This window comes from Aplysia californica, unplaced genomic scaffold (genome assembly GCF_000002075.1).
Source record: "Aplysia californica isolate F4 #8 unplaced genomic scaffold, AplCal3.0 scaffold00971, whole genome shotgun sequence".
Taxonomy (NCBI): domain Eukaryota; kingdom Metazoa; phylum Mollusca; class Gastropoda; order Aplysiida; family Aplysiidae; genus Aplysia; species Aplysia californica.
Genome location: NW_004798241.1, coordinates 33,758 through 59,742, shown reverse-complemented (window position 1 = coordinate 59,742; position 25,985 = coordinate 33,758). Strand labels below are relative to the sequence as shown.

The following is a 25,985-nucleotide window of genomic DNA, read 5'->3' as shown; positions in this document are numbered from 1 at the left end:
AACTCCCAGTGGAGCATAGGCCATCAACAACATTTCTCCTGCGAAGCCTGTCCTGTGCATCCTTTTCTAGCCGTTTCCATGATGTCCCCGCCTACATGTCATCTTTGGTCTTCCTTTCTTACGTTTTCCTTGTGAATTCCACGTCAACAAAGCCTGTCTGATGATGCTGTTGGGGGTCTCCTCAGGATGTGCCCAATCCATTTCCACTTCTTCACCTGTATGTCTTCATTCACTAGCCTTGGGCTTGTTCTTTCCCACAGTTGAGCATTTGTAACTCGATCGTGCCACTTGAACTCAAACGGCACATATTATATGACCATAATATTGTGTTGCAAGTATTTGGTTTTTTATAAGACTTTTTACAGCGCTCGCAACTCCATAAGGTTATATTATGAGCGCGCGTCTGTGTTGCATTGCGAGTGCCGTAAAACTCTTACAACGAAATAAACAAATAAATAAACAAATAAATGATAATTAAGAATAAAATGCTCTAACTCTAACCTTTTTCCTCCCTATTTTCTCTTTTCCAGGATTCGACGCAGGAACAATGGCACCCTCGTGTCTCCTCGGGAAGACTCGTAACTCGTAACAAACACGTTGGGGGGAAATAACATTTCAGTGGACGCGCCATCACTACCATCGATGAAGAACCAACACGACTGTCCTTGAAAAACAAAACCAAAACCAACCCCCGCTACAACTAACTGACTCTTGTTTTTCCTGCACTTGAGACGAGTACTTGGTGCGAGGAGACGATGGATACGCAATACTGTTGCTCTTGGAGAGAGAGATGAGGGATGTGTGCATTTGTCATGCACAAGTACCTTGTGACTAATGATATTGTATTTTTGTCGGAGTTAGATTGGGAACGGATTTTTTTAGGGGTGAGGGGGGGTGAGAGAGAGGGTGAGAGAGCGGTGGGGAGGGGGGAGAAGAGACAGACAGTGGGAGAGAGAGAGAGTGAATGTGTGTGTGTGTGTGTGTGTGTGTGTGTGTGTGTGTGTGTGTGTGTGTGTGTGTGTATGTGTGTGTGTATGTGTGTGTGTGTGTGTGTGTGAGAGAGAGAGAGAGAGAGAGAGAGAGAGAGAGAGAGAGAGAGAGAGAGAGAGAGAGAGAGGGAGAGACAGACAGGCAGACAGACAGAGAACCGAAGGGTCGGGAAGAGTACAATGCGGCAATGTCTTACAAACACATTTTAAAAAAAGGGAAATCAATGTGATACATGCTCTAAATTGCGCGATTTCAGTCCAGAATTATAAAGTTTTGGGTTTTTTAATTAATTTTTTTTTTACGCCAGTGTGTTCACCAGACACTCGCCTAATGACGCAAGGTCGGCAGCAGCTTTTATCTCCTTATCATTTCAGTGGACCTATTCACAACTAAAGGCCCTGGTAGCTAAAGTGTTTTGTACTTTCAGCTTCGTAATTTTCACAACAGGGAGCCTGAGCCATGGTAATTATTTAGGCTTACTCCTACTCTTACTTCGCCTCAGCGGTGGGTGATAGATTTAGTCCAAATAATCACCGGCTTTACTGTTTGTGCGCAGGCGTGCGGCTGTTAATGTCTGTTGCTACACACTGTTGTTTTGTTTTTCCGACTTTGGCCGATAGTTTTTGCTTTTATTATTAAATGTTATTAAAACTTATTAACAGAAATACAGACTATGTTCGTTTTGATCTTTGACTCTATTACGAAATGTACGGCTCTTGCAACGTAATTAGACCATATAAGTGCCGAAGATTAGAAGTGTTACTAGAGAGGAGAGTAATTTATAAAGAAAAGAAGTAGAGATAAGGACTATCTTTAAAAATATATTTTACAATTCTGACTTGCAAAGTAAAACCAAGGCGTGCTGTGAACTTACATAAATACAACCAACTTGTGTCTCGCACTCTTGTATGACTTTATGCAGTTGCTTGAGTCGTGATACTTTTACCAAAAAGAGATATAATATAAGGGCCATAGATGTTTGATAGGAAACAACACGCATTTTTGTTGCTTCTGTGAAGCTGCACGATTTAAGAAAAAGGGATGTCTGTAGCCTATTGTTTGACAAAAGAGGAGAACTGACGAGAGGGGAGATAGAAAGTCGACAGACAGACAGGGGAGGAGGAAGTAAGAGTAAAAAGAGGGGGGGGGGAGAAGGTGAGAGGAAGAGTTAGTAAGTTAGCAATGAGAGAGATAGAGGGGGGGGGGAGGCAGTAATTGAGTCTCCAAGAAAAAGGAAGACGGATAGACAGAATGAGCAAATGGAGGACAAAGAGGTAGGAACTACCAGTGGCGCCCTCCACCCTCCTACGGTCATTGCTTCAGGAATTTCAGACAAAACTGCCGAACCAGCAGATGCAATCGGTTAGTTTGGTCTCCTTATATATGGACTTAACTTTAATTTTAGTTTTAGTAAGAGTTTTACAGCGCTTGCAACACAAGTAGGTCATAAGTATAATATAAGTGCCGAAGATTAGAGGCTACTAGACAGAGTAACATAGACAAAATAGAAGGAAGAGAGATAAGGACCATAGACGTTTGATATGAAAGAAGGAACGAACCACACCAGAGCACCCTCCAACCACCCACAGACGTACACTTAACTAAAACTAAAACGCCCTTTTCAACCTGTACAATTTCGACGAGGTAAGACCTCCTGCTCAAAGCACGACTATCTCCAATACGACCCCTCGTAGTAGATGGAAAGCCATAGAAATTGAATATGACAGAATGCCCACTAACGTGTGTGGAGTTGTGGTTCGATACCCGTGTTGAAAAAAAAAGGGGGGGGCGGATTCGTTTTGTTTGTTTATCTACCAACAAAAAATCCAGAATCTCCGTCTTTTTTCCCCCTTTGGTAAGTCGTTCGTATCTCTCTCAGCCTAGATCAAAGCATCTCGCCTTCTAATAACTGGCCTTAATACGTACTAAATATAGTGTCGATGGGGGTGCAAAATACCTACAATTACCAGAGACAATCAAGGTTCGGGGCAACTTTACTGGTATGAAACTAAAGGTTGCCTGTACTGTACAGCAGCTCAGCATGGCTCAGCTCCACAGACCCCTGCTAAATAATTGGAGCAACCAAAAGCACATTATAATATAATTCATTCAAAAGGAATGTTTGACATAAAATTCACAAAGAAGAAACTTATTTTCGAAAACGGAAAACGCTTTTATGAAAAAAAAAAAAACTACCTATAAATATATACATAAATATGTCTGTATATTATGTAACTTCTCTTTGTCGCATCCTTTGCTTTATGAGGCCCTCAGACTCGCAACCGTAAGGTCATGGGTTCGAATCCCATCAGGGACCCGACGTTGTGCCCTTGGAAAAGGCACTCTACACGAATTGTCCTCACTTCACCCAGGTGAGAATGGGTATATAGACAGTGAAAGATCTTGTCAGTTTAGTAGTGTTTGGGCGCTCTATCAGCTGCTTGCACTGTATGCTTCCCGGGAAGCTGAGAATGTTTTTGAGCGTTCAACGTTCTGCTGGGGTAATAATAATATAGTGTAGTGCGCATAGAGCTTGTTGTAGAGCGGGGTTATGCGCTATACAAATGCTATTTATTATTATTACTACTTAGCCAGGCATTACATGTAAATACACCGTAATTTACAGTAATACATACACCTGTCACCACTACCCGGGTAATCCCCACCACCCACCAAAATTACCAAATCGCCTACTGCCACTAGTGACCGATATCGCCCACGATAGTCGTTAGTCAGCTTTGGCTTATGGTGTTGTGGAGTAGGAACTATCTTGGACTTTCCTCATTTGGTGTGGGAAAAGAAAGACACTTATGAACTGGGCCCAACCTCGCGCATAACCAGACCTGTTGCAAGCTTCAGCCTGTGACTACGTCAGGCTGGGTGTGTTCAGCTGATATAACGCTCAGTTGTGGGGCCAAAGACTGGTTCGAATTCACAAAAAGGTGTTCATAAACTTTGGTTGAATGGGGTACTTTCAAGGTTGTTCCATACCTTCTAGGTATTGTTTTAACCAGTACACGTAGTTCATTGTCAACAAATTTCTAAAATCCAAACAAGGACCAAAGCAACTCAAATTTACGAGGCATCAGTCTATGACAGTGATTCACAGGTTCTGAACTTGGGGGTACTGAACCTCACAAGCTTCATATGTGCATTCACCAAACCCTTTTAGTTTTAGTACGTTTTACGGCACTTGCAACACAATAAGGTCATATAAGTCCAGAAGATTAGAGGTCTTTCAAGGGAGTTACAAACACAAAAGGAGGAGAGATAAAGACGAGAGATGTTAGATAGGAAAGATGGAACAAACCACACCAAAGTTCCCTCCAACCACCCACCCCGGGAGTTCAATCAAACCCATGTTAAGAACCATTGCATAGCTGCTAACGTTTCAAAACCAAACAAACAGACTCCACTCACTTCACCGTCATAATTCACAAATTCATTTGTGGTAAATCATTTTCAGAGATGCCAACCACAGAAAACCGAAATGAGTATTGGGAAATATGAAAATGTGTATTTTCAGGTGAAAATGTGTATTCCCCAAGACCGACCGACCGACCAACCAGTAGGCTAAAACAGCACCTGGACATGGATGGCTGGTGCCTCTATAAATAAATCACTGATGGTCGACCAACCAGTAATAGTAAAATGTTCAGGGTGTCCAGCAATATTTCCTGAAAAAAAATTACTAGCTCACCAGCTCGGAAAAGGGAGCATACATGCGTACAATATACATACCCAGTCAACAACATGTCAGTGTTCAATGTTGTACTGGGGTCTTGTTTGACTTAAGTATTTCAGTCTATTATATAATATTTTCCTCTCATTATTATTATTATATAAAAAATAAATCCTGCTTTGAGGGTTCGGAAGGGCCTAGAACAAGAATTTCGACTATCAAGAACCAGTCTGGGTGTCATGATTCATATTATGAACTGACAGACTCAAATTATTGCTCAAACTCAATAACTCGAATGGCTCAAGTAGACCCATGCACTGTGAGAGTTGTAACAACTGTGGTAGGGCAAGATGCAGTGACACTGAAAATCTGCCAGTCTTGAACAGAAAGCTACAACATACACTGTAGGTATAATTTACTATCACCAATCCAAGTAGGTATAATTTACTATCACCCATCCAATGAAACGCGAACACTTTATTTCAATAACACAGACTTGCAAAGTATGAGGGGTCCTGATTCCGCACATGGCCTGCACCAACGCGCGCTTTGCAGAAAGCTCTTATCAAAATTCTGAAAAGTGCTTCCAAGTTTTTGTCCTCTGGTGTTGCCTTAAACCCCGGATAGTATCTTAAACCCAAAAAAAAATCAATAATCTCCTCCCCTATTCCGTAGTCCTATACTTCGCAAGGCCGTTACTCCCACAAAGACGGTCTTTGCTCACACGATGCCGCATTTATTTGTGATGCGATTGCGCACAGGTTCAGTGACCAGTCACGATGGTGAGCCAGACAATCTAAAAATCGGACGACGCTTGTATTTTCTTTTCTGCTTTTTTCTCCTATAAAGTGACAGCACAGCGACGAGTCAGAGTATTTATTACATTTTATTTGAACGACGACATTGCGTTTATACTGTGCAACCTGCTTGCCACAAATGTTGCGTCATCAGACAACTGCTGGCAAACTTCTCGGTGGTGACGAAAGCGAAAGTAGATCTTGATTTTACCGATCGAGCCTCGGTGTCACATACGCTTCCGCCTGCCGCCATAGCTGCCTTTTCGCGTGAAAGTGAAACGGACTCTCCAGACGGGGAAAAGATGAACGAATATAATATCACCATCGCGACCGGCAATACTGACCACATCGGACTTGGTTTTCAAATATTCCAGTTCTGCGATACTGATACTATTTAGACAAAAGATGGGACCTGAGATAATTAAGTTTACTCGCCCAAGCTGAATCTCGTAGTTTTCGCATTCCAGGATGCGTATTTTTTCATGAAAAGTCGTATTCGCATATTTTCGGCCAAAAATCGTACTAAAATACGTAAAATCGTACTGGTTGGCATCTCTGCATTTTCCTTAGGCATCAGCGAGTCCATGAAGAGCAATACTAGAAAACAAAGAATACATATTTCTGATACGAAAAAGCACTTTTGTACCTAGACCCTCAAAAAAGTATTTAAATTCACACTTTTTTTTTTTAACATGAAGCTATACCACCCTCCAGTCGACACAAGAACTGACATTGTACAAAGAGATCGCAAACATTTTTTCCACAAATCTTTTTTTATTGTCATCAATTCCATCCCGTGCTTTCAGTCAGCACTTCACAGTTTGCGCCAACTACTGTACAAGACAACAGCACCAACGGCGAGCCCAGAGCAACAAGGTCCTGTCTCAGTTACACTCACTTTTCACACATCTCAGTTCCAAGTTTTCTTGCATTATTTATCCTTCGAATGAAGGACAAAATTAATGTGGTTTGACCTTAGAAAATAAAGGAATGTTTTTAGTTTAGTCTTATTAAGCACTTTACGGCACTTGAGACACAAATGGGTCAAAGATTAGGTGTCACTGGAGAGTAACAAAAAAAATAATTTTAAAAAAAGAAAAAAAAAGAAAAAAGAAAGGAGGACAAGAAAGGATGACAGGTGTTTGATACGAAAAAAGGGTAAAACCACACAATAGCAACCCCCCCCAACCACCCATTAAAAAGGAATGGGAGTTCCAACTTTGACATATGACATTTATATATAATAGAGTACCGAAGGAGGCTTCAGACACTAAACCTTGTTGTTCTGGGCTCGTGCAATGTGGACAACACACACACACACACCAAGGTACAATCTGTGGACAACACAGAGCATGGCAGGGTCCACGAGAGCAAGCAGCAGGACAGGAGATGAGCAGTCAATGAGAGAGTGATCCCACGAGGCAAATACAGTCAAACCAAACCCATCGCAAATATCAAGACATTCACTCACATAAACGCGGAATACGCATACTCAACTGTATACCATATCAAAAAGTACCATACCAAAACGATTTTCTGATAAATAACTGCAAGACTACTCATATAGGTGTAACTCTATAGCACATGAATATTTCCCCAAGAAACAGGGAATGTCAACAGAACAGAACATAGTCAATATCCTCACACTTCCTCTTCTCCTTCAGCTTGTGCAGGCATCAGCAGCAAAATCTCGCACCTCACACTTGTCCACCAATTCTTACAGGACACACACACGCACAGCCACCCGACAGATGATTTTCATCCTTTTCATCTCCAAGGGTCAAACGAGTGCAAACAGAACATATAGCACTTGACCCGTTTCCTTTTACAAGCTACACAAGACTTTTCCCACACACTCTGTCTGGTCCAACAATGATTCCGTCCTTCTGCCACTCATTCATCCTTCCTTCATTTTACCATCAATTTCAAAATCTGAACTTTAAATAGCACAAGAGCAGTGTAAGAAAGCAGTTAAATTACAAGAATCCTCTTTGCATGGAATTTTGAACTCACAAACCTCTCCCTAGGGATGTAAATTGGATTGGCCCCACTCAAATCACCGACGGTGACACACACAAAGATTGGGTAACAACCCCTATCAGGACATAGTTAACATTAGCAACTAGACACTCCAGTCGAATATAAAAAAGTTGCTGAGATGTTTCCAGCCTATTTCTCGCTCCTCCTTTCCTAACTATGTGTGTAAATCACTTGCCTCACATTGACAATACCAATAAATTTCTGAGACGAAAGCCTTTATTCTTTATTCTTGTACGTTACAAAGACAGGAAGGTCACATGTTCATACTAGTCCGAATAATCAAATAGGTGTATCATTATTGAGTTCTTGAATGTCTTCCATGCCAAGGAACAAGTGTACAAAATCTTTGGCTGTACAGAGAATAAACAATTAAATCAGAATAAAAACAACATTTAAAAAAAAGAAAGGACAGCTGTGGGGGGGTGTCCTACTCGGCCGCAGGTACATCTTTCTCCTTCTTCTCTTCTGTCTTCTCCTCTGTGGCAGTGGCAGTGGCTGATGGTGGTGGTGGGGGTGCAGCTGCTGCTGCTGCTGCTGCTGCTGGCTCAGACTTCTTCGACGACCCTTCCTCCGCACCTACAAAAGGGACACGGCAACAAAACACAGATATGAAAACATTCGTCAATGTCTCTGACCTCACAACCTACACTTTTTTTTTGTCTCATGTTCACAGCCTACCCTTCGTTCTCACAGTCTCCCAAGAATACAAAGACATCCACAGGAATTTAAGGGTACGGGTGTTATGTGCTTACAGTCTCAAATGAAAATACAGGCAAACCAGCTCCAACAGCCACCTGTCCAAGTATATCACCTGAACAAACTACTCCCCCCTTTTCAGGACAAAGAACCTAGATCTAGCTCCAGTTCCGCACTCGTAAAGTCACCACATCAATCACTGACTCAGTCACAATGAAACACTTAAACAGATCTAGATCTAGTCTTGTTCTAATCAAAAAACTTTTCGTGGCAGAAACAAAAGTCAAACTATGAAACAGCACTAGATACAATGTATCTATACTCTAGCTTCTAATTTAAAAAAAACAAAAACACTTTTCCCGTCAGAAAGAAGAGCTCATCTTTGAAAGAGCACTCACAAGGATCGTAACCACACAAAACAGCACACCTGTGACATGATGATCGGCCTATGTGGTGGCGAAATTTACTATTTTAGCAATATAAGAACAAAAATGCGAACTAAGAAAAGGACGGCGCATTTCCGCGGTTCATTTGATGCATACACCTACGTTTTACAGCCTTCGGGAAATGCAAATGGCATCCAGAAATGCCTAGTCTTTTTCCTTGTTCGCATTGCCTGAAAATTTTTGCCCGCCGCGTTTGGTGGGAAACCGGTCAAGGCGGAAAAATGAGTGGGAGTCAAAATTGCCGGAATTCCAGCAATTGCCAGAACACTTACACGTCTGCATCAAACTTGCATCGATGGATGGCGCTAGAATAAACCTGAACACAAACAAACAAAATGGCAAGACGAGGAGGAGAAGGTGGTGGTCCTTACCTTGGTTAGCTGCAGGCTGAACTGGAGACTTGGACGTGTTTGCTGGAGAGCTGCGACCTCCACTGTTCTTGACAGCTGAAAGGAACAAACAAAGATAAGGATAATGCTCTTTGTATGACGCCAAAAAATGTGAGAGGCCATTGGGTTTTTTTTAACCTCTTAAAGGAACAAAGAGATCACAGTATGCTTTTGTGAGAAGTCAAGGAATGCAAGAGTCCAGCGTTGGTCATGTCACCAACTTCTCATGAAGTAATCATGCAGGACAACTACACACTCAAAGATTTCTTTTTCTTAGCAAGATAAAGTTAAACATTCATACTGTGACAGTTTCCACAGAACTGAGACAACTAGAACTGGGACCTACGTTACTGCTAACCGAGAGCACGGCAGAATGAAAGTAAAAACAAGTTCTCTTTGATACAACAAGCAGGACTACTTCAGCTTTTTTTTGTAATGAAAAGAGTAACAGTGACTAACAGTGTAACAGTGACTAACAAGGGCACCGGACAGCCGGGCCAAAGTACCCCACATTTCGGAGTCAGAAACAGATACCTGGGCCAGGTCCACTGCAAAGGCCAAGTACAGCACTAACTACCCACACAAAATACCCGACTCCTACTCGTAACAATATTTTGACAGCATAACATTTTTTACACTGCAACATCAATGAACGAGAGTAGATCATTCACACCTCTGAACTGAAAGCTGTTTGCCCAAATGGGTAAATATTTTTTTTTTAAAGCCTACCTTCACAAGAAAACCCCCAAAACTAAAAACTCAACCAAAAAATTATTTTTCTTAAAAACCTATCCAAACAAATAACCACTAAACAGCCTGAGTAATGCTCTACGTGACCAAAGTCGCAACAACTGTATGTGAGAGGCCTACCTGCCACAGCGGGGTTCACCATGGCTGGACTGCTGGTCCTGGAGGTGCCCGCTGAGCCCGTTCCCGGTTGCTGCTGCTGCTGCTGCTGCTGCTGTGACTGGAACTGTTGGAACTGCTGCTGTCCTCCCGCCCCGCCGCTGGTGCTGGGCATTACAGTGGGGTTGACAAGACGGTTGAGGATGTTCCTCTCAGACATCTGCAGCCTCTGGGTGACCGGAGGGACACGGGCCAGCGTAGCCGGCAGGCGAGACACGTCCTGCTTCATGTCACTGAGAAGTTCTTCCAGCTGGTTCAACACTGAGGACAGGGATCGTAAATGCTTGTAAGTGTTTCACACCCTTATTAACACAATTTGGATCACATACTGATGAAGTAAGTAAACAAAAGCAAGACCCTTCTATGCTTCTCACACAGCAAGTTTTCTCCTGAACACTTTAGCAATACAATTGCTACGACAAGACCAAACTGGTGTGCAATGGGTCAGAATCAATGCTAAACACTGACATCTATCATTGATAAACAAAATGAAACAAAGCGGCAGAAAAAGACTAGCAAATGCTGTTCAAACATGAGTAAACTAGAGCAGTAAAAGCATACTTGTTCCTTTAACCCAGGCAGTATTATTTTCTAATCCACCTCCAAGATAACCACAAACAAGAAAACCATGTGCACACCTTTTGTCAAAAACGTATGTATCTGAACGAAAAAGGTCTATGCCTTTCTGTTTTTCTTTTGGTCCAATACAGAAAGTAACAACACTCCCTCCCCCCCCCCTCCTCCCACTAAAATAAACAAGCACCCCTTCCTCCCACTAAAAAAGCAGCAAACGATCTCCCGAAGAGTCCAGATGTGAAGAGCAGAACAGTGGCCCTTACCTTTGTGCAGGACAGCGTTGGCTGGCTTGTTGCCTCCCAGAGACTCCTTGCTCAGGTGCTGATGGCTCTCTGCCAGGCACTCCAGCTCAGCAAACCTAGAGGTGAGTACACAATGAGTTTTATAAGCAAAGAGAAAAACATTGATACAATAACGGTCATTTAGTGGAGGGGACTCCCGCATACACAAGGTAACATGATAAAACATTAACAACACGTCAGTACAAATGTTAAAGCTTAGTTCTTGTCGGTAGTTTAACAGCACTTGCAATACATGGGTATTATAAGTGCAGAAGAATAGGTGTTACTAGAGAGTAACATCCAAAGTAAAGGAGGAAAGGTAAGGACGATAGGAAAGAGGGAGCCAACCACATCAGATCACCTTCCAACTACTCACCTGTTCATTTGGTGAAAGAGATAAAATAAGTGAGACAGGAACAACAGATGGAAATAAAGGAAGCCCTACCAGCAGCACCTTCCAACACTATATATATACACAGTGTCGCATTATAAAATATACACAACATGTTTGTACAAAAGAACACATGACAAATCACACACAAACACTTCCGTAAACAATGACACAATAAAAAAATTAACAAAACTTCAACAGAGCACAACTTTACTATGTACAACTTGACTTTGACCCCCCAACTCTCCAGTACTTGCTCAGACCAAGTACAGTAACGAGGGTGTCAAGAACAGGGAGTGTCACGTGTCATTGTGTCTCACTCACCGAGCATTGAGAGCCATGGCCGGGTGGGCGTGGTCCTGGGTCAGGTTCAGGTAGGCTGCCCGTCTCAGCTGCTCCTCAATGACCAAAGCTTGCTCAAGCAGCTGGGGACACAAGCACAAACACATGAAGGCTCGCACAGACATACCAAACTTTTTTGTTTTCATTTAGCTTTAGAAAGAGTTTTTACATACAGCACTAACAGGAAAAATAGTCATACACGTGTGCCAAAGAGCAAAGGTGATACTACCATTCAAATAAAAGGAGGAGACATTTGGAAGTGGATCTTTAATAGAAAAGAGGGAACGTTTTAGTTTTAGATTTAGTAAGTGTTTTACGGCACTTGCAATACAATAAGGTCATATAAGCGGAGAAGATTAGAGGTGTTACAAGGGAGTAACAAACACAAAATAGAAGGAGGGGAGATAAGGACGATAGATGTTCGATAGGAAAGAAGGAGCAAACCACACCACAGCAACCGCCAACCACCGCAAAGAGGGAACAAACACACCAGAGCATCCATCAACCACTCACACATACAATGTGGGTGGTTTATTTGTTCATTTGAGTAATTTATAGGAGAGTCATAGACTCAATAGTGGTTATTTAGTCCAGGGAAAGAATAAGACAAACAAACAGCACAAAAAGATAAAAAGTAGGACATACCAGCGGGGCCCTCCAACTATCACAAAGAGGATTCCGGAGGGAGAGAGAGAAAGAGAGAGAGAGAGAGAGAGAGAGAGAGAGAGAGAGAGAGAGAGAGAGAGAGAGAGAGAGAGAGAGAGAGAGAGAGAGAGAGAGAGAGAGAGAGAGAGAGAGAGAGAGAGAGAGACAAAGAGAGTGACAGAGGGAGAATCTGGAAGAGGGTGTACTCACTCTAAAAACATGAGTACCTGCCAAGACAAGAAAAAAAAAAAGTCGGAAAGCCACAAAAAAAGATTTTTCACCTTGAACCTCCTGGCCAGGAATTTGTTCTTGATCTCCAGAAAGTTGCCCTTGCCCTGCTCCGAGATGAAGGGTTCGTTGATGATCTGGAAGCGGATGTCGTTCTGAATGTCCTGCCAGCGGCCGTAACCGTGCGTGATGATGCCGGCCAGCAGCCAGTAGTCGTGGCGACGGTGCCAGACCTCGTGCTCCCGGCCCTTCTGCAGCGCCCTCTGCTCGTTGGACCAGAGTGTGTGTAGCTCGGTGAAGCCACCGTCCGCAATGTTGAACATAAACTTCTGGAACAGCTCGTCCTGTTTCTTGGACTCCTCGCTGTTCTCCTTCTCTTCTTTCTTCTCCTCCTCCTTCGCTGGTTCCCCGCTGCCACCAGAGGCGGAATCCTTGTCCTCTTTCTTTTCTTCTTCTTTCTTCTCACCGTCCTTTTTCTCCCCTTCATCCTTCTTTTCCCCAGCCTTTCCGTCTTCCTCTTTTTTGTCTTTCTCAGCTTCCTCTTTAGTCGCAGATTCTGAAAAGACAATGAAGAGCTCTTGAGTCACATGGCATGAAAATCACTACCATACATTAAATACACAATAATGTCCATAGTAATTATAGAAAAGAAGTTTATACCGATCAGTTTCCCTAAAGGTGCACATTTTCAAGATTTCAAATTTTCATTGATTTTAAAGGCCTTTGGCCCATACATCTGCACAAGGCCTTCAAAATAAATAAAATCATATTCTTATCTACTCTTGCCTTTTTAAAATGTTTTACTCTAGAAGATACTGTACACTTCTTACATTGGAGTATCAAGTGTATCTCATTTTGCGCTACCCCCCCCCCTCTCACTTCAGGAAACAACTGTCAGTTCCAGTAGAGTATCAATAAAATACAGAAGAAATTGTCCAAAACAGCCACCCATTGATGAGGATAAAAGTGGTTGTCTTTAACAGCATCATTATTATATAAGAAATAAACACGGGGGTGGGAGTGGGGAGAGGATGAGAGGGAAGGAAGTTGTAAGTGTTTGTGTAAGTGATTGTTTTGGGAGGTGGCTGTTAGAGTAGATTCGACCGCATGTCTTATGTGTGCATCATTACCTTCTTTACTGTCTTTGTTCTCTTCTGTTTTTGTCTCCTCTTTCCCATCAGCAGCTTTCTCCTTGGCCTCATCTGAAAAAAGAGCAGTAGGTTAGTAACAAAGCAACATGACAAGGGCACATCAAAACAAGACACACATACCATCATTACAGCAGAAATACCAAGACATGAGTACAAATGTGAAGCATGCTGACAAAATGAGTTATTTTCTCGGATTCAAGCCTTATGGAAATAGATACATCACACGTATAGGTGAAGTTTTTACTAGTATGAAATAATAATGTTACAGTTAAAGAATATGACATCAATAGAAATTCTATAAATTTGACCGTAGTCGAATTTTGGCCAATATCTCCATTCGTGGACTTCGAGAATAACTCATTTTGTCAGCGAACCTCACAAATGCTTTTAATGTAATAAACCTAGGATACATCAACCCCCCCTTCACACGTGCTTAGTATGAACTGCTGGCCGTGTGACTGCAAAGTGTTAATCGACATGTTCAGACTTTTAGTCAGAACACAATGAACAGTTAATGTGCAGCTATTGTATTTGTAAAACACTCAGAGCCCGTATTCTTTAAGGTTGACTGCTATATAAGAGGGGAAAGACTGTTTCATTATTTTAGCAATTTTATCTAAATAATGAATCTTTTCTTGCCCGTGAATTTCGACAAAATATTTCTCAAGTAGGGCCTACATGCAACCTTTACAACAGATTAATAAACTGGACAAAAAGATATTTTAAAATCCAAAAATTTCGGGCATAGTACATTCGGATGGCTGACCAAAGATATGGGAACTGACCTTTCTCAGTTTCAGCTTCATCTGTCTCCATCTTTTCCTCTTTCTTGTCCTCTTTCTTGTCCTCGTCCTCTGCCTTTGGCTTCACCTCAGCCTCTTTCGCTTCCTCACCAGTCTTCTCTTTCTCTTCTTCACCCTTCTTCTCATCCACCTCCATCGCTTCCTCCTTCTGTTCTGCCACTTCACCATCTGCCTTTTTCTCCTCTGAACCTTCTGCGGTTTTCTCCTCAGTCTGTGTAATAGCAGAAAACAAAAATGTATTCAACTATACTATAATCATAATAATGTTTATCATGAAATCAAAAGTCATTCTAAATTTCAGCACTATCACCACCATCAGGCATGCAACTGGGTTTTTTGGGGGTAAAAATAACCGAATAAAACAAATGCTGAGAATATCAACTATTCTTATGACATTGGAAACTATTTCAGAGGCAATAACAGAAAAAACGGACCCCCCCCCCCTAGTAAACAGCATACCTGGAAAAAAACAACCCTTTTATAACAATATTTGCTTTTGATAACCAAGACAGTAAGCCAAATGCCACAAGCAAAATCTGAAGGTCAAACAAACTATGTTACAAAATAACAACCAGAAGTGACATGATGAATTTGAATTTTTCTATATGTATACAATCAAGCACACAAGAGTGAGAAGGAAAAAATCTAATAGTTTCTAAATGCAACAAAGCCACAGCACACAGATTATCTATATCTGCTGACAGACAGGCTGTAAATTAGCATTTTCATGTCTATCCCATTAAAAATAGAAGCGTAAAGAAAAAGAGAAAAGACACACCTTCACATTTTCTGTCTTGCTCTTTTCTTCCTCTTTGACTGCTGGTTCCTCCGTTTTGCCTTTGCTGTCCTCTGCCTTCTCCTCCTTCTTGCTCTCCTTCTCCTTTTCCTTCTCTTTCTCCTTCTCGGCTTTCTCCAGTTTCTTGGCAGCTTTGGCTTCCTTTGCCTCCTTCTCTGCCTCAGCCTCAGTCTTCAGCTTCTCGATGGCGTCGCCAGCCTTCACATAGGGCATGCTGTGAGTGCCATTGATCAGCTCGAACTCTTGCACCTGAGCGACCAAGGATGGATGTTTACTTTCAGTAAGTTCTGCGGTACTTGCAACAAAATAGGTCTTATAAGTGCCAAAGAGTAGAGATGTTACTAAAAAGTAGCAAACAGAGACAAAAAAAAAGAAAGAGATAAGGACGATAGATGTTTGATACAAAAGAAGGGGCAAACCACACCAAAAAAACACGCAACCCACCAACAAGGATGGATGAGATGGAGAAATTCAAAAACTAACATACGACTGTGGTGAAACCTGCATTGTTTTAACCCCCTTCATTGTTTTTACTCATTTTGACCAGAGTCGATCCCAAGCTATTTCACCACAAAGGCAATGAGTTTGTTGCAGAATTGTTTTTTTTAAACTGAGAAAGAGAGAAGATTAAACAAAGAAGATGAAATGGGGAGGGAAGAGGGGAAAAAGCAGTAGAAGACGTGAAAATTGGACATGCCAGCACGGGCCGGGTTCGAAACCAGTACCTTTGGCATGAGAGGCGAGCACCGCACCTCTAGGTCATATTGCCCAGTGTTAGACTGTACTTTAAAAACATAATTGCTATACCTTTTTAGAAAACCTTATGTTCAACAAACCTAATAATTGCCGCCCTACCGTCTAGAAAACCCTCATAATAGCTGCTGTACCTTCTTTGAAAACCTGATAGCTTGCGCTGCACCTTCTTAGAAAACCTGAATTAGCACTACATCTTCTCAGAAGACCTGATAGACCCTGCTGTACCTTCTTGCAAAACCTGAAAATTGCTGTAGCACCTTCTTACACACCCATCATAATTGCCACTGTTTCATTTTTTAAAAACCTCATGTTGTACCTTCTTCCTGACTAGGGACATGATGCCGATCCTGGTGAGGACATGCTGTCGAGACAAGCCCTCCCTGGGCACACCATCAGCGAAGGACTCCGCGTTGTCAGCCCCCGGCTCACACAAGTGTCTCATAAACAAAGACACGTAAGCTCGGAACACTTTCTCAGTCTTGCCCCTCAAGTCTCGCACCAACCTGACAAAGAAAGGGCTGCAGTTTTACACACGTTTTAACTTCTGCACTGGAAACTGGGATACAACAGTCAATATGATCATTTGGGAAATAAAAGCATGCCTTCTAATGACTTCTCCCCTGCCCACAATCACATAAACGAATAAAGGTAAAGCCCCCCCCCCCCCAATTTATTTAATTTTATTTTGAGAACACAATTATAAAGAATCAGGTTCATCCAAACCAGTGTTTGTTGATCTAGGTGATATTGCCTACTGGCGGGTGATTTGGTAATATTAGTGGGCAGCGGAGATCACCCGAGTAGTGACAAGTATACTTAATGGCCGACTTGGAAAAACATATAGGAGGGTACGAAAATATTAGCTTCTAATAGGTGGCAAAATTTACAGCAGGCTATATTATGGACTGATCTAACCGTGCACCAATACATTAAATTTGTCCATGCAAGTAAGCTGTTTTCATGCACTTAATGATATGTCCTGAGTACAGAATTAGAAAATACAAGCCCAAAGTGAAAAACCATGGCCACAATGTTGTTTCACTTAGAATGCCTTGGCACACACAGCACACACGTTGCCTTTGCCGTCCTGTAATCAGACCAAGCATTGAGTGCAAGATGAACCTGCCCTTTAGCCATTTTAATGGAAAGAGTGTAGGTCTTTCTAGATGATTAATGTATAAAAATACCTATTACAACAATAATACCCTTTTCCTACTCAGCAACATATGGTACTAGAAGAAAACTAAGGGGGTGTGGAATCTGTAAAATTCTCTGATCAACAAAACACAGTGGAGGATTTTCCCCGACCCACTGCACATCAAATACAAGTCTACACTCAAATCAGCGGCCAAAACAATGCTCACTTCAGTTTTGTCAAACATCAACCTACAGTTGAACCTGCTCTATTGGTTACTAGTTCGAGACAACCACCTGTCCAAACTCCACCTCCACCTTGCACTTTCTCGACATTATAATGACACTGTTCAAGACGCCCATCTCTCTCTAAGACAACCACATTTTTCCTTTACAACAGGTTGCGGTCTTGAACAATTTTAACTGTATTTGAATAACCATTTACAAAGTCCCAGTGAGAAGTGTTCTCACACCAAGAAGGACCAAGACATACCACTGAGAGTTGAAGGCATCTTGTGGGGGCATGCCCCATCTCATGACAGCATTCAGGAAGGCTTTCCGCTGCCGAGCATTGAACCCCAGTACCTGCGGACGTGAAAGAGGCATATATATGATAAACAGACTACTGACTTATTTTTCATTTTAATTTACGGCACATGCAACACAAGTGCTGAAGATTAGAGGCATTAATACACAGTAAATTACATGGAAAAAAAGGAGAGCTAAAGACAAATCTACTGCTCGGTGTAAGACTCCATCATATGTCACTTTTACAAATGATATATGGAGGTGTCTTACACTTAGCAGTTGAAATGTAGCAAAATGCATTCATAATTATGTTAAGTAAATCATTTAGTGCATGCATAGAGCCTACTTTGGAGTCAGGCAATGCACAATATAAACACAACAAATACAATCACTTTTACGAAGATAAGAATGATTAGTATTAAGTCTACTGACAATTTTGTTATTGCTAAAATTACTATTATTTTTACCATCCTCATTATAATTCTGAATCTGGGACATCAGTGCTGTCCTTACTTGCATATAATTAATAAATCGTTGTGAAAGTTTTTTATGTGGTCGAACTGGTTTTTCTTGTTACTGTGAATTGTTCAGTGGTCGTGTGCTTGATGTAAAGTGCTCAGAGCTTATGCTCATAAAGGATAGAGCACTACATAAATGCAATCTATTATTATTATTAGGAATCTACATATGTGCTGCTCAGCCTTTAAACATTCCAAAATGACTTGTTGCAATGTTTCTATTTCTAAGCAGCTATGTTCAATGTCCTTCTGTACTGTACAGCTTTGCTCCAATGCTCTTGACAAGAGAAAGCCAATTGTGACAGAAGATTCTTAAGAGGAGAAAGTGAGGGGATCAAACAACTCACCCCATAAAAGCTGACCAATAAATAAAGCCTTTCTACAAGGGCTTACCTCAATCTGCCCATTGACTCTAGCCAGGAGTGGAGGCAGAGGGCGGTCTTTCTCATTCCTTCTGCGGCTTCGGGCTAGAAAAGAAATGAAACGAAAAAGCAACTTTTACTACATATGTAATAAACATGATAGACAGGCGCTGCCCTCAAATGCTCAGCCCCAACTCACTCACAAACAAATGATTTTGGATTAATATAATTCTTAACTTGAATATGATTTCTCTAAAATTGAACATGAATTGCTACAAGTCCAAGGTGATCAATCAATAAACTGCTCCTCAAGACTCTACACTACACAGGTAGCTTTACTGGTCAGTGGACTAGGCTATACCTTTCCACACCCATAGCTGCAAACTTTTCAAATAATAAAAAAATTGGGATTCTACCAACATGGCCAGCCAAAATGGTGGGCATTGGCTCAGTAAACCCCTTCTAAACCCTTCACACAAACTTTTGTGCATGCAATAAATTCAAGCTATTCAAAGCAGACCTGCAACAACAGTATAAAAAAGGGTAACACGACTCCCATGGACTCGTAGGCTTCATTCTCAATATTGTCCACAAATCCGGTCTTGAAAGTCTGTTACTTTTCTTCGGCATTTGCAATTTCACAAAGGGCAAGGCAGAAAACGGAAAAACATTTTTCAACACAAAAAGGGACATATGTACCCAGACCCTCAAAACCATAATAAATATTCCATATACAGTCAAACCTGTGTAAAACAGCCACCAAGGGCAAGGACAAAAGTGTCTGCATAACAGGTGGCCGTCTTAGGCAGGCCTGATCAAGATCAAGAAAGCAAACCATTCTCTTCCGAGGTCCAAACTCGGGCTGAACTCAGGCTTTAGAGTGCAGTAAGGCAAATTAAAAAAGGTTTTTGTTTCAATAAAAAAAGGGGGGTGGGTGGTGTAAAGAAGGCTTTTTTGTTGCTGTTTTGTTTGTTTTTTTGGTTAACCATCTTTTGGGTGTTGATTTTGTGCAAGGGTAAAATAAACAAAATATTAAGTACGTAATTCGATGAAGACTGACTGCCATGTTAAAACAAACACACAGGTCGCCACACTCGGAGAACAAGCGACACTTTTGTCACAAGTTTATGTCAACGTCCATTGTTACGCGATTTGTGCATGAGTTGTAGGTGGGGCTTATAGGTTATGAAGGATCACGCTTGAAAATGTATTGTTAGGCCTACCCATTGGTCACTTTGGGTAAACTTTCATTGGAGGGACTAACAATCACGACAGGTGAATGGATTATGACCCCACGTCCACAGCGTGTGAGGCTGATTCAAAATTTATGACAAAGCGTCGGGCAATGAGTGACAATGCCTGGTCGCCTGAGGCAGGAAAATTTGGCTGCAACTTGATAAAATAAGGTGGCCGCGGTCACATTGAACAGGTGACCATTTTACAGTTAAATTATATAGAAAAAATGCAAGGCGGGAAACGGAAAATGGTCGTTCGTACAGGTGGTCGTTATGGCAGGTTCGACAGTACATACTGGTTGGCACCTATGCTTATCAAACACTTCAGAGTTATGAAACAAGAGCAAAACTCATTGAGTCAGTCACAGCAGCAGTCCTCTACTAGTTTATGCAGGCAAGATTCATTCTTCACATTCAACCCAGTATAAACAACCCACAACCCAAACTCACTGGACGCTGTCTGGCCATCTTGTTTGTCATCAAAGTCATCATCGTCCTCTTCGTTGACTGGAGAGATGAGACAAATCAAAAGTTGTCATGTTGATGAGTTGTACTAAATGTCCTACGATATTGAGTTCAATTATATTCGTAATAACATTTAACTCACTGTCCAACATAAGTCTAGGAACTCTACTGACTTAATGAAGGGATATTTACTGACCATCTTTGACAGTGACAACATTACCTTTTATTCAAAAGTAAAGCAAACATGAGATTATGGCTGTGGTATGAATACTATTTTTTTAAAACAAAGAATAAAATAACTTTAAAAACCACCTCACAATATCATACTGACAAAGATTTTTTTTAAATAAGTGGAAAATGTGACTAAAATTCTATACTTCAGTCAAAATCATCATGATCAACTATAAAGAAAAAGAAAAGATGACACACACCCCTCCCACCTTGGCTGAAATCTGAATCATAATCGGAAAGATTTTCTTTCCACGCCTCTTCATCATGTCCATTCATGGCATCGTTGTAGTTCACCTGGGAATACAATAGAAAAAATATTTTTAAAACCAACCAAATCAGTTTGGAAATTTTTTCTTCCAACACAGAAAATCTCAGAGACCTCTTAATAGCTGTAGTTCACCTGGAGAGATAAATCACAATTCAGAAATTCTTGTCTCTCAAAAGAAAACATCCCTGAGAACTGTAAGTAGTTGTAAGTACATAGACAATTATTATTATCTAAAATGCATCACAGGCAACAAATACCAATAAAAATCAGTAACATCACTGTCAAAACTCAACAAACATGGCGCAAAAAATTTCGTTCTCAGTGTCAAAAGGTAAGTGGCCACCATAAAAATTAACTGAACTGGAATTCTTGCAGTTCCTTCACAACAACTACAGCCACAAGATCTTAAAACTTAATAATAAATAATATTAACAACTGCATTTATACAGCTCAACAGCATGCTCTATGCACTTTTCAACTATTACAAACTATTACGACATATAAACAAGTAACATCACTCAGAATATTAAAATTCATCAGACGAAAAATCAACTAAACAGATGAAACAAAAAAACAAAAAAACAAAAAAAAGAGGCTTCGAAAATTTTTTTAAAAAGACGTTTCACACAAAAAGTAACAAACAAAAGCCACGGGACCCTTCTCCTCATTTCAATCTTAATTTGCTCTGGCAAAAATGCTACCCTATGACCTGCTTGAGTGAGTGCTCTGACCTGTTTGCGGATTCTCTTGCCCTTGCCAAGAGTTCGAGCGAGGTCTTCCTGCTGCTGCTCGTAGTGGTGTCTCAACAGCTTCTCCCAGTACGCCGGGTCCGCGTGCTCTGCCTCCTGTTTCAACACCTCCGTCTCTGGCTCATCCTGGGGGACACACACATAACATGACAAGATCAAACACAAGAACAGATATGTTACATTAGTAAGTACATACAGATATGCTACAACATTAATAAGTACATAAAGTGAGAGAAGAGGTTCAGCCTAACTCTGAGTCTCTTCAGAGGAAAATAGTATGGGCCAGTGGACACATTGCAGAAGACGTGACAAATTTGTAACTGAAGTTGGCCATCAAGTATGTAGACAAACGAAAAGAAGTACAGATAAAATAGTCTGATCAAACATCTATCTTTATTGTCTGCCTATCCTTTTCTTTGTGCGTTACAAGTGCCAACAAAACTGTAACACCAAAAAAAAAAATTTAAAAATCCCAATGCTCACCTCTTCCTCTCCCTCCTTGATGGTGTAGTTGGCCACCTTGAAGGAGCTGAGGTACTCGTTCATCGCCATCTCCTTCTCCTCCTGGCCCGCCTGGGTCCTGTCCAGCAGCTTCTTCACAGACTCTTCGTCATACACAATGCGATCCTCAGCACCTGTCAGCAGTCATCAAATATGAATCTTCAGGAGGCAAATTTATGGTGTACGAAATGTACAGAAAGCAATGGGGTTCAAACAAAATTGCTAGCCATGAAATGAGTGATATGGTGCGGTGCAAAGACAGAGCGACGTATCTGCACTTTTTGTGATTTTGAGTTACGTCGTGCTGCCATTGGAAATATGGGCATGGCCCTTCAGTTACGTCTGTTTGCGACAGTGAAATGTAGTGCAGATACATTTTCCTGCCTTTGACACAAGATGCAGAATGGGAATAGGCATCCATTTTTTAAAACGAAGATACAAAAATTAATTTTTTTCTACCTTGGCACAGCAGTATTAGGTGAGTCACAAGTTGAAAGGGATGCAAGACAAAAAACTAAATTTTCAGCAATAACATTTTTTTCCAATTCTTAATTAATTTTAACAATTCTAGGCTAAAGCAGGACAGAAACCAAAGTCAAACAGAAAGAAAAGTCTAGAAGGTCAGAATTACATATTACTATCAAGCTATATCTGAGTTTGTGTGTATTGTACATCTTGGGTACACTTTCAGTTTAGAAGGATATCATGCTGGGCTATGGAACTGATAGCTCTGGTTCAAATCACACATGGGGCATCCTTGAACTTGGGTTATGTGGGCGAGTTTTCAAAGCACCCCCCACCCATTTTGCTTGGTCTTATCAGTGACAGACGGTTCTGGCCTCGTCTCTTAAACAAACTTACAGTACTCAACAGGTTTTAAACCCCTATCAAGGGGAGGTCAAAGAGCACCATTGGTAGGTCCTACTTCTTTACTTCTCCCCTGTTGCGTCTGTTTATCGGTCTTCCTTTTTACAAACAGTAAATGATGGTTACTGTGTTGACATTTTTCTCTGTTCTCAAGCAAACAAATAAATAAACCCATAGTCACAATTCCCAATAATTACGTACCATCCTTGGCCTCGTCATCCTTAAAGAGCTCTTCGGTACCAAACTTGAGAATGTCGTCCAGTTCCTTCTTGCTCATGGCTCCGCCCTTGTTCCCCAGGCCGGGCCGCACCACCAGGTGGGTCAGCATCATCTTCCTCTTGGCCACCTGCGTGATGCGCTCCTCCACAGAGTTACGGGTCACAAACCGGTAGATCATCACCTTGTTGGCTTGACCGATTCGGTGGGCACGGCTAAACGCCTGAAAAAAGAAGAGGCAGACATAAAGGTGGGGGGTGAAAAAATGCAACAAATTTATCTACAACTGCAACAGATTTGAAAATAAAACCCAAAATATTTGAGATTAACTGTATAATAGTACAGTAGTCTGGCATCATCCAATAACAAATCATTAATATTGTACTGATCTACTGTAGTCTATGACAAAACTAAAACTGACAAACCATCTAAAAAGAGACATAATATTACTTTTTGATGGTTTGTCTGATGAAACTGTCCCATATGAAAAGAAATGATCAGTCACAAGTTGTCTATTGAGTATTCTTAACAGCACTAGTGTACCCTTAAAACATTTGGCGACACGAGACAAAACCATTCACACTATGGGGAACATACATTTAAAGGATGTATCACATGAAATACTTATATACAGCGCACATCAAAGTAACTCGGATCATAACTAAACTGAACAGCCTTTCACAGATGGAATTACAGAACTGGTAATGTATAACATATAATGTGTCCAACATGTCTTACAGACTAAAACCCATTCAAATTTTATACCAACAAGTGGAAAGACCATTAGCCATCTGAAACTTGGGTGCTGCAAGCAAGCAGAAGGTAAGACTGGATGATGCGATCACACTGTACACCCACCTGAATGTCATTATGCGGGTTCCAGTCAGAGTCATAGATGACAACCGTGTCTGCTGTGGCCAGGTTGATGCCAAGACCACCTGCTCTGGTAGACAGCAGGAAGCAGAACGCTGGCGCTTCTTTTGCTGGAGAATAAAAAAGGGCAAAACTTAACACCGTTTTCAAACAACGGAAGTACATTTGCTACAGTATAACACTGCTACCAATATCTATCGCTTCACTGATATGAGAATCTTGATCATTTCAGGAGCTGCTTCAAACTAAAGTACAAAGTGTTTATATCATTATTTGCAAATCAAGAATGCAGAATATAACATGAAAAGACAACATGTGGCAAACAGACGATGCACAGAGCTAGTCAAGTCTTAAAAATCCCCTCAGTTGGAAGCAATGTACATTCTGAGCCAAGTGTGAACCAGCACCACAAACCATTTTCCATTATAGCACAACATAATTTCTCTGACTTATTGTGATATTAAGAAAAGAGACTACAAAATTTGCTGCCATTAGCTACTAGACAGCTAGGGAGTTAAGACAAAAGCAGGTCCCAAACTCACAGTTGAACCTGTCGATAGCGTCCTGTCTCTGTATGCCAGTGACGCCACCATCTATCCTCTCATAGCGGTAGTTCTCTGCCTCCAGGAAATCTTCCAGCAAGTCAAGCATCTTTGTCATCTACAGAGACAAGGTTAAAAAGGGATAAACTTCCTGAACATCTGACTCCTTTTTCTCATAGTATTCTTTCAAGTCAAGGCAGACACGTGTCTGAAAAAGTATGAATATGTGAAAAGCTTTTTTTAAAAGAAAAGAAAAGACACATACACTTCTGTTCACTCTTCCCTTTTTAAAAAATCTACAACCATAAGTATCCTTGAGCTTTGTTGCCCGACAATAAAATAAACTATAATAAACAATTATGAAAATGCCTAAAGCTACTGTGCAAAACCAATCCAATGTGCTCATAGTTAAACACAATTAATTAATACGAAAACAACAAAAATGGAAACCTCAAGCCCTGTAGTTTACCTGTGAGAAGATGAGCACCCTGTGTCCTGTACTATGGAGCTCCTTCAACATCTTAGACAACAGCTCAAGCTTGCCACAGGCTTTGATCAGCGCCGAACCCTCAAACGCGTTATTATGTGTGCGCGGGGCTTCCTGAATATCAAACACACAGACCAATTTACTTCACATAGTCAGTACCAGGCACATAAGCATCAGCATTAAGGAAGATATCATGCCAAGTTTAACCTTATTGATGTGTTCACTTTCATGACGAAATCACCAAATAATCTCAAAACAATTCAGTCACTGATACAAGGGTTATCTTTGATGTTTCAATATGTTTTTTGGCACACAACTGGTTCAATCTAATAATCGTAAACCTGTTCTTTTTTTAAGCTTTCAATCAACAAACACAACTAGTTTTCATGTTAAATCTTTTTGCATTTTAGCAAGACAACACCAAACATTAGTGGCCTTAACGTTAAGTTTTTGTGAGCCATAGCTTAAAAACAACAAACACTTAAAATCTCAATTTGTGGCCCACAAAACGGGAGTTCAAAATAACCAAACCTCTGAAAAACACACACCATTTCATAGCATAAACTACCTTTTTCAAAAGATGTAATTTTTATATTTCTGTCCTGTGGTGGTAACCCCCACTTCCCTGGCGATACATTTTATATCAACATTTCTTCGTACCTGTGCAGCAACAGGGAACAAATACGGGTGGTTGCAACACTTCTTCAGATCCATCATGATGTTGAGTAGAGAAGTCTGGTTGCTTCCGCCCTTCACATTCAGCGCCTCGTAGTTTCTTGCTAGAATATACTTGTAGTATTTCCTATAGAAAAAAGCCGGGGGGGTTAGCTCTCCTGCACACACTAGTCAAAAGAAACAGCAAGAATGAAGAGCCAGACTAATGCACTTTCCTTTCGCATAATACGCTTGAACAAAATGTTCATTTGAGTAAAAAGATGCACATTGATGTGATACGACCCATTCCGTGTACTTAAAAGCTAGAAAGACACACATATTGTAAGAGAATTGGGTGTCTATCTTTCATTAAACTAAACAACAACACCCCCCCTCCCCCAAAGCTGCATCCCATGAAGGAGGAACAGAGGTATGAGTTC

The 25,985-nt window shown here is 41.1% G+C and overlaps 2 protein-coding genes across 2 annotated transcripts in view; one reads left to right on the top strand and one right to left on the bottom strand.

Annotated features, from left to right (window-relative positions):
- The window catches only part of LOC106013536, a gene marked incomplete in the record, with an annotated part of 5,056 nt that extends 4,106 nt beyond the window's left edge, over window positions 1–950 (top strand). Inside the window, 1 exon segment of the mRNA XM_013089520.2 lies at window positions 535–950. Coding sequence (XP_012944974.1) covers window positions 535–582 — 48 coding nt within the window.
- Window positions 951–9,981: 9,031 nt separating this feature from the next.
- The window catches only part of LOC101855533 (chromodomain-helicase-DNA-binding protein 4), a gene marked incomplete at its 3' end in the record, with an annotated part of 33,346 nt that continues 17,342 nt past the window's right edge, over window positions 9,982–25,985 (bottom strand). The window contains 19 exon segments of the mRNA XM_013089523.2: window positions 9,982–10,207; window positions 10,786–10,880; window positions 11,519–11,619; window positions 12,463–12,965; window positions 13,540–13,611; window positions 14,346–14,574; window positions 15,142–15,408; window positions 16,232–16,433; window positions 17,543–17,634; window positions 18,489–18,562; window positions 20,143–20,199; window positions 20,589–20,682; window positions 21,388–21,531; window positions 21,889–22,040; window positions 22,975–23,212; window positions 23,848–23,972; window positions 24,405–24,522; window positions 24,874–25,005; window positions 25,552–25,693. Of these exon segments, the coding sequence (XP_012944977.2) occupies window positions 9,982–10,207; window positions 10,786–10,880; window positions 11,519–11,619; window positions 12,463–12,965; window positions 13,540–13,611; window positions 14,346–14,574; window positions 15,142–15,408; window positions 16,232–16,433; window positions 17,543–17,634; window positions 18,489–18,562; window positions 20,143–20,199; window positions 20,589–20,682; window positions 21,388–21,531; window positions 21,889–22,040; window positions 22,975–23,212; window positions 23,848–23,972; window positions 24,405–24,522; window positions 24,874–25,005; window positions 25,552–25,693 (3,063 nt within the window).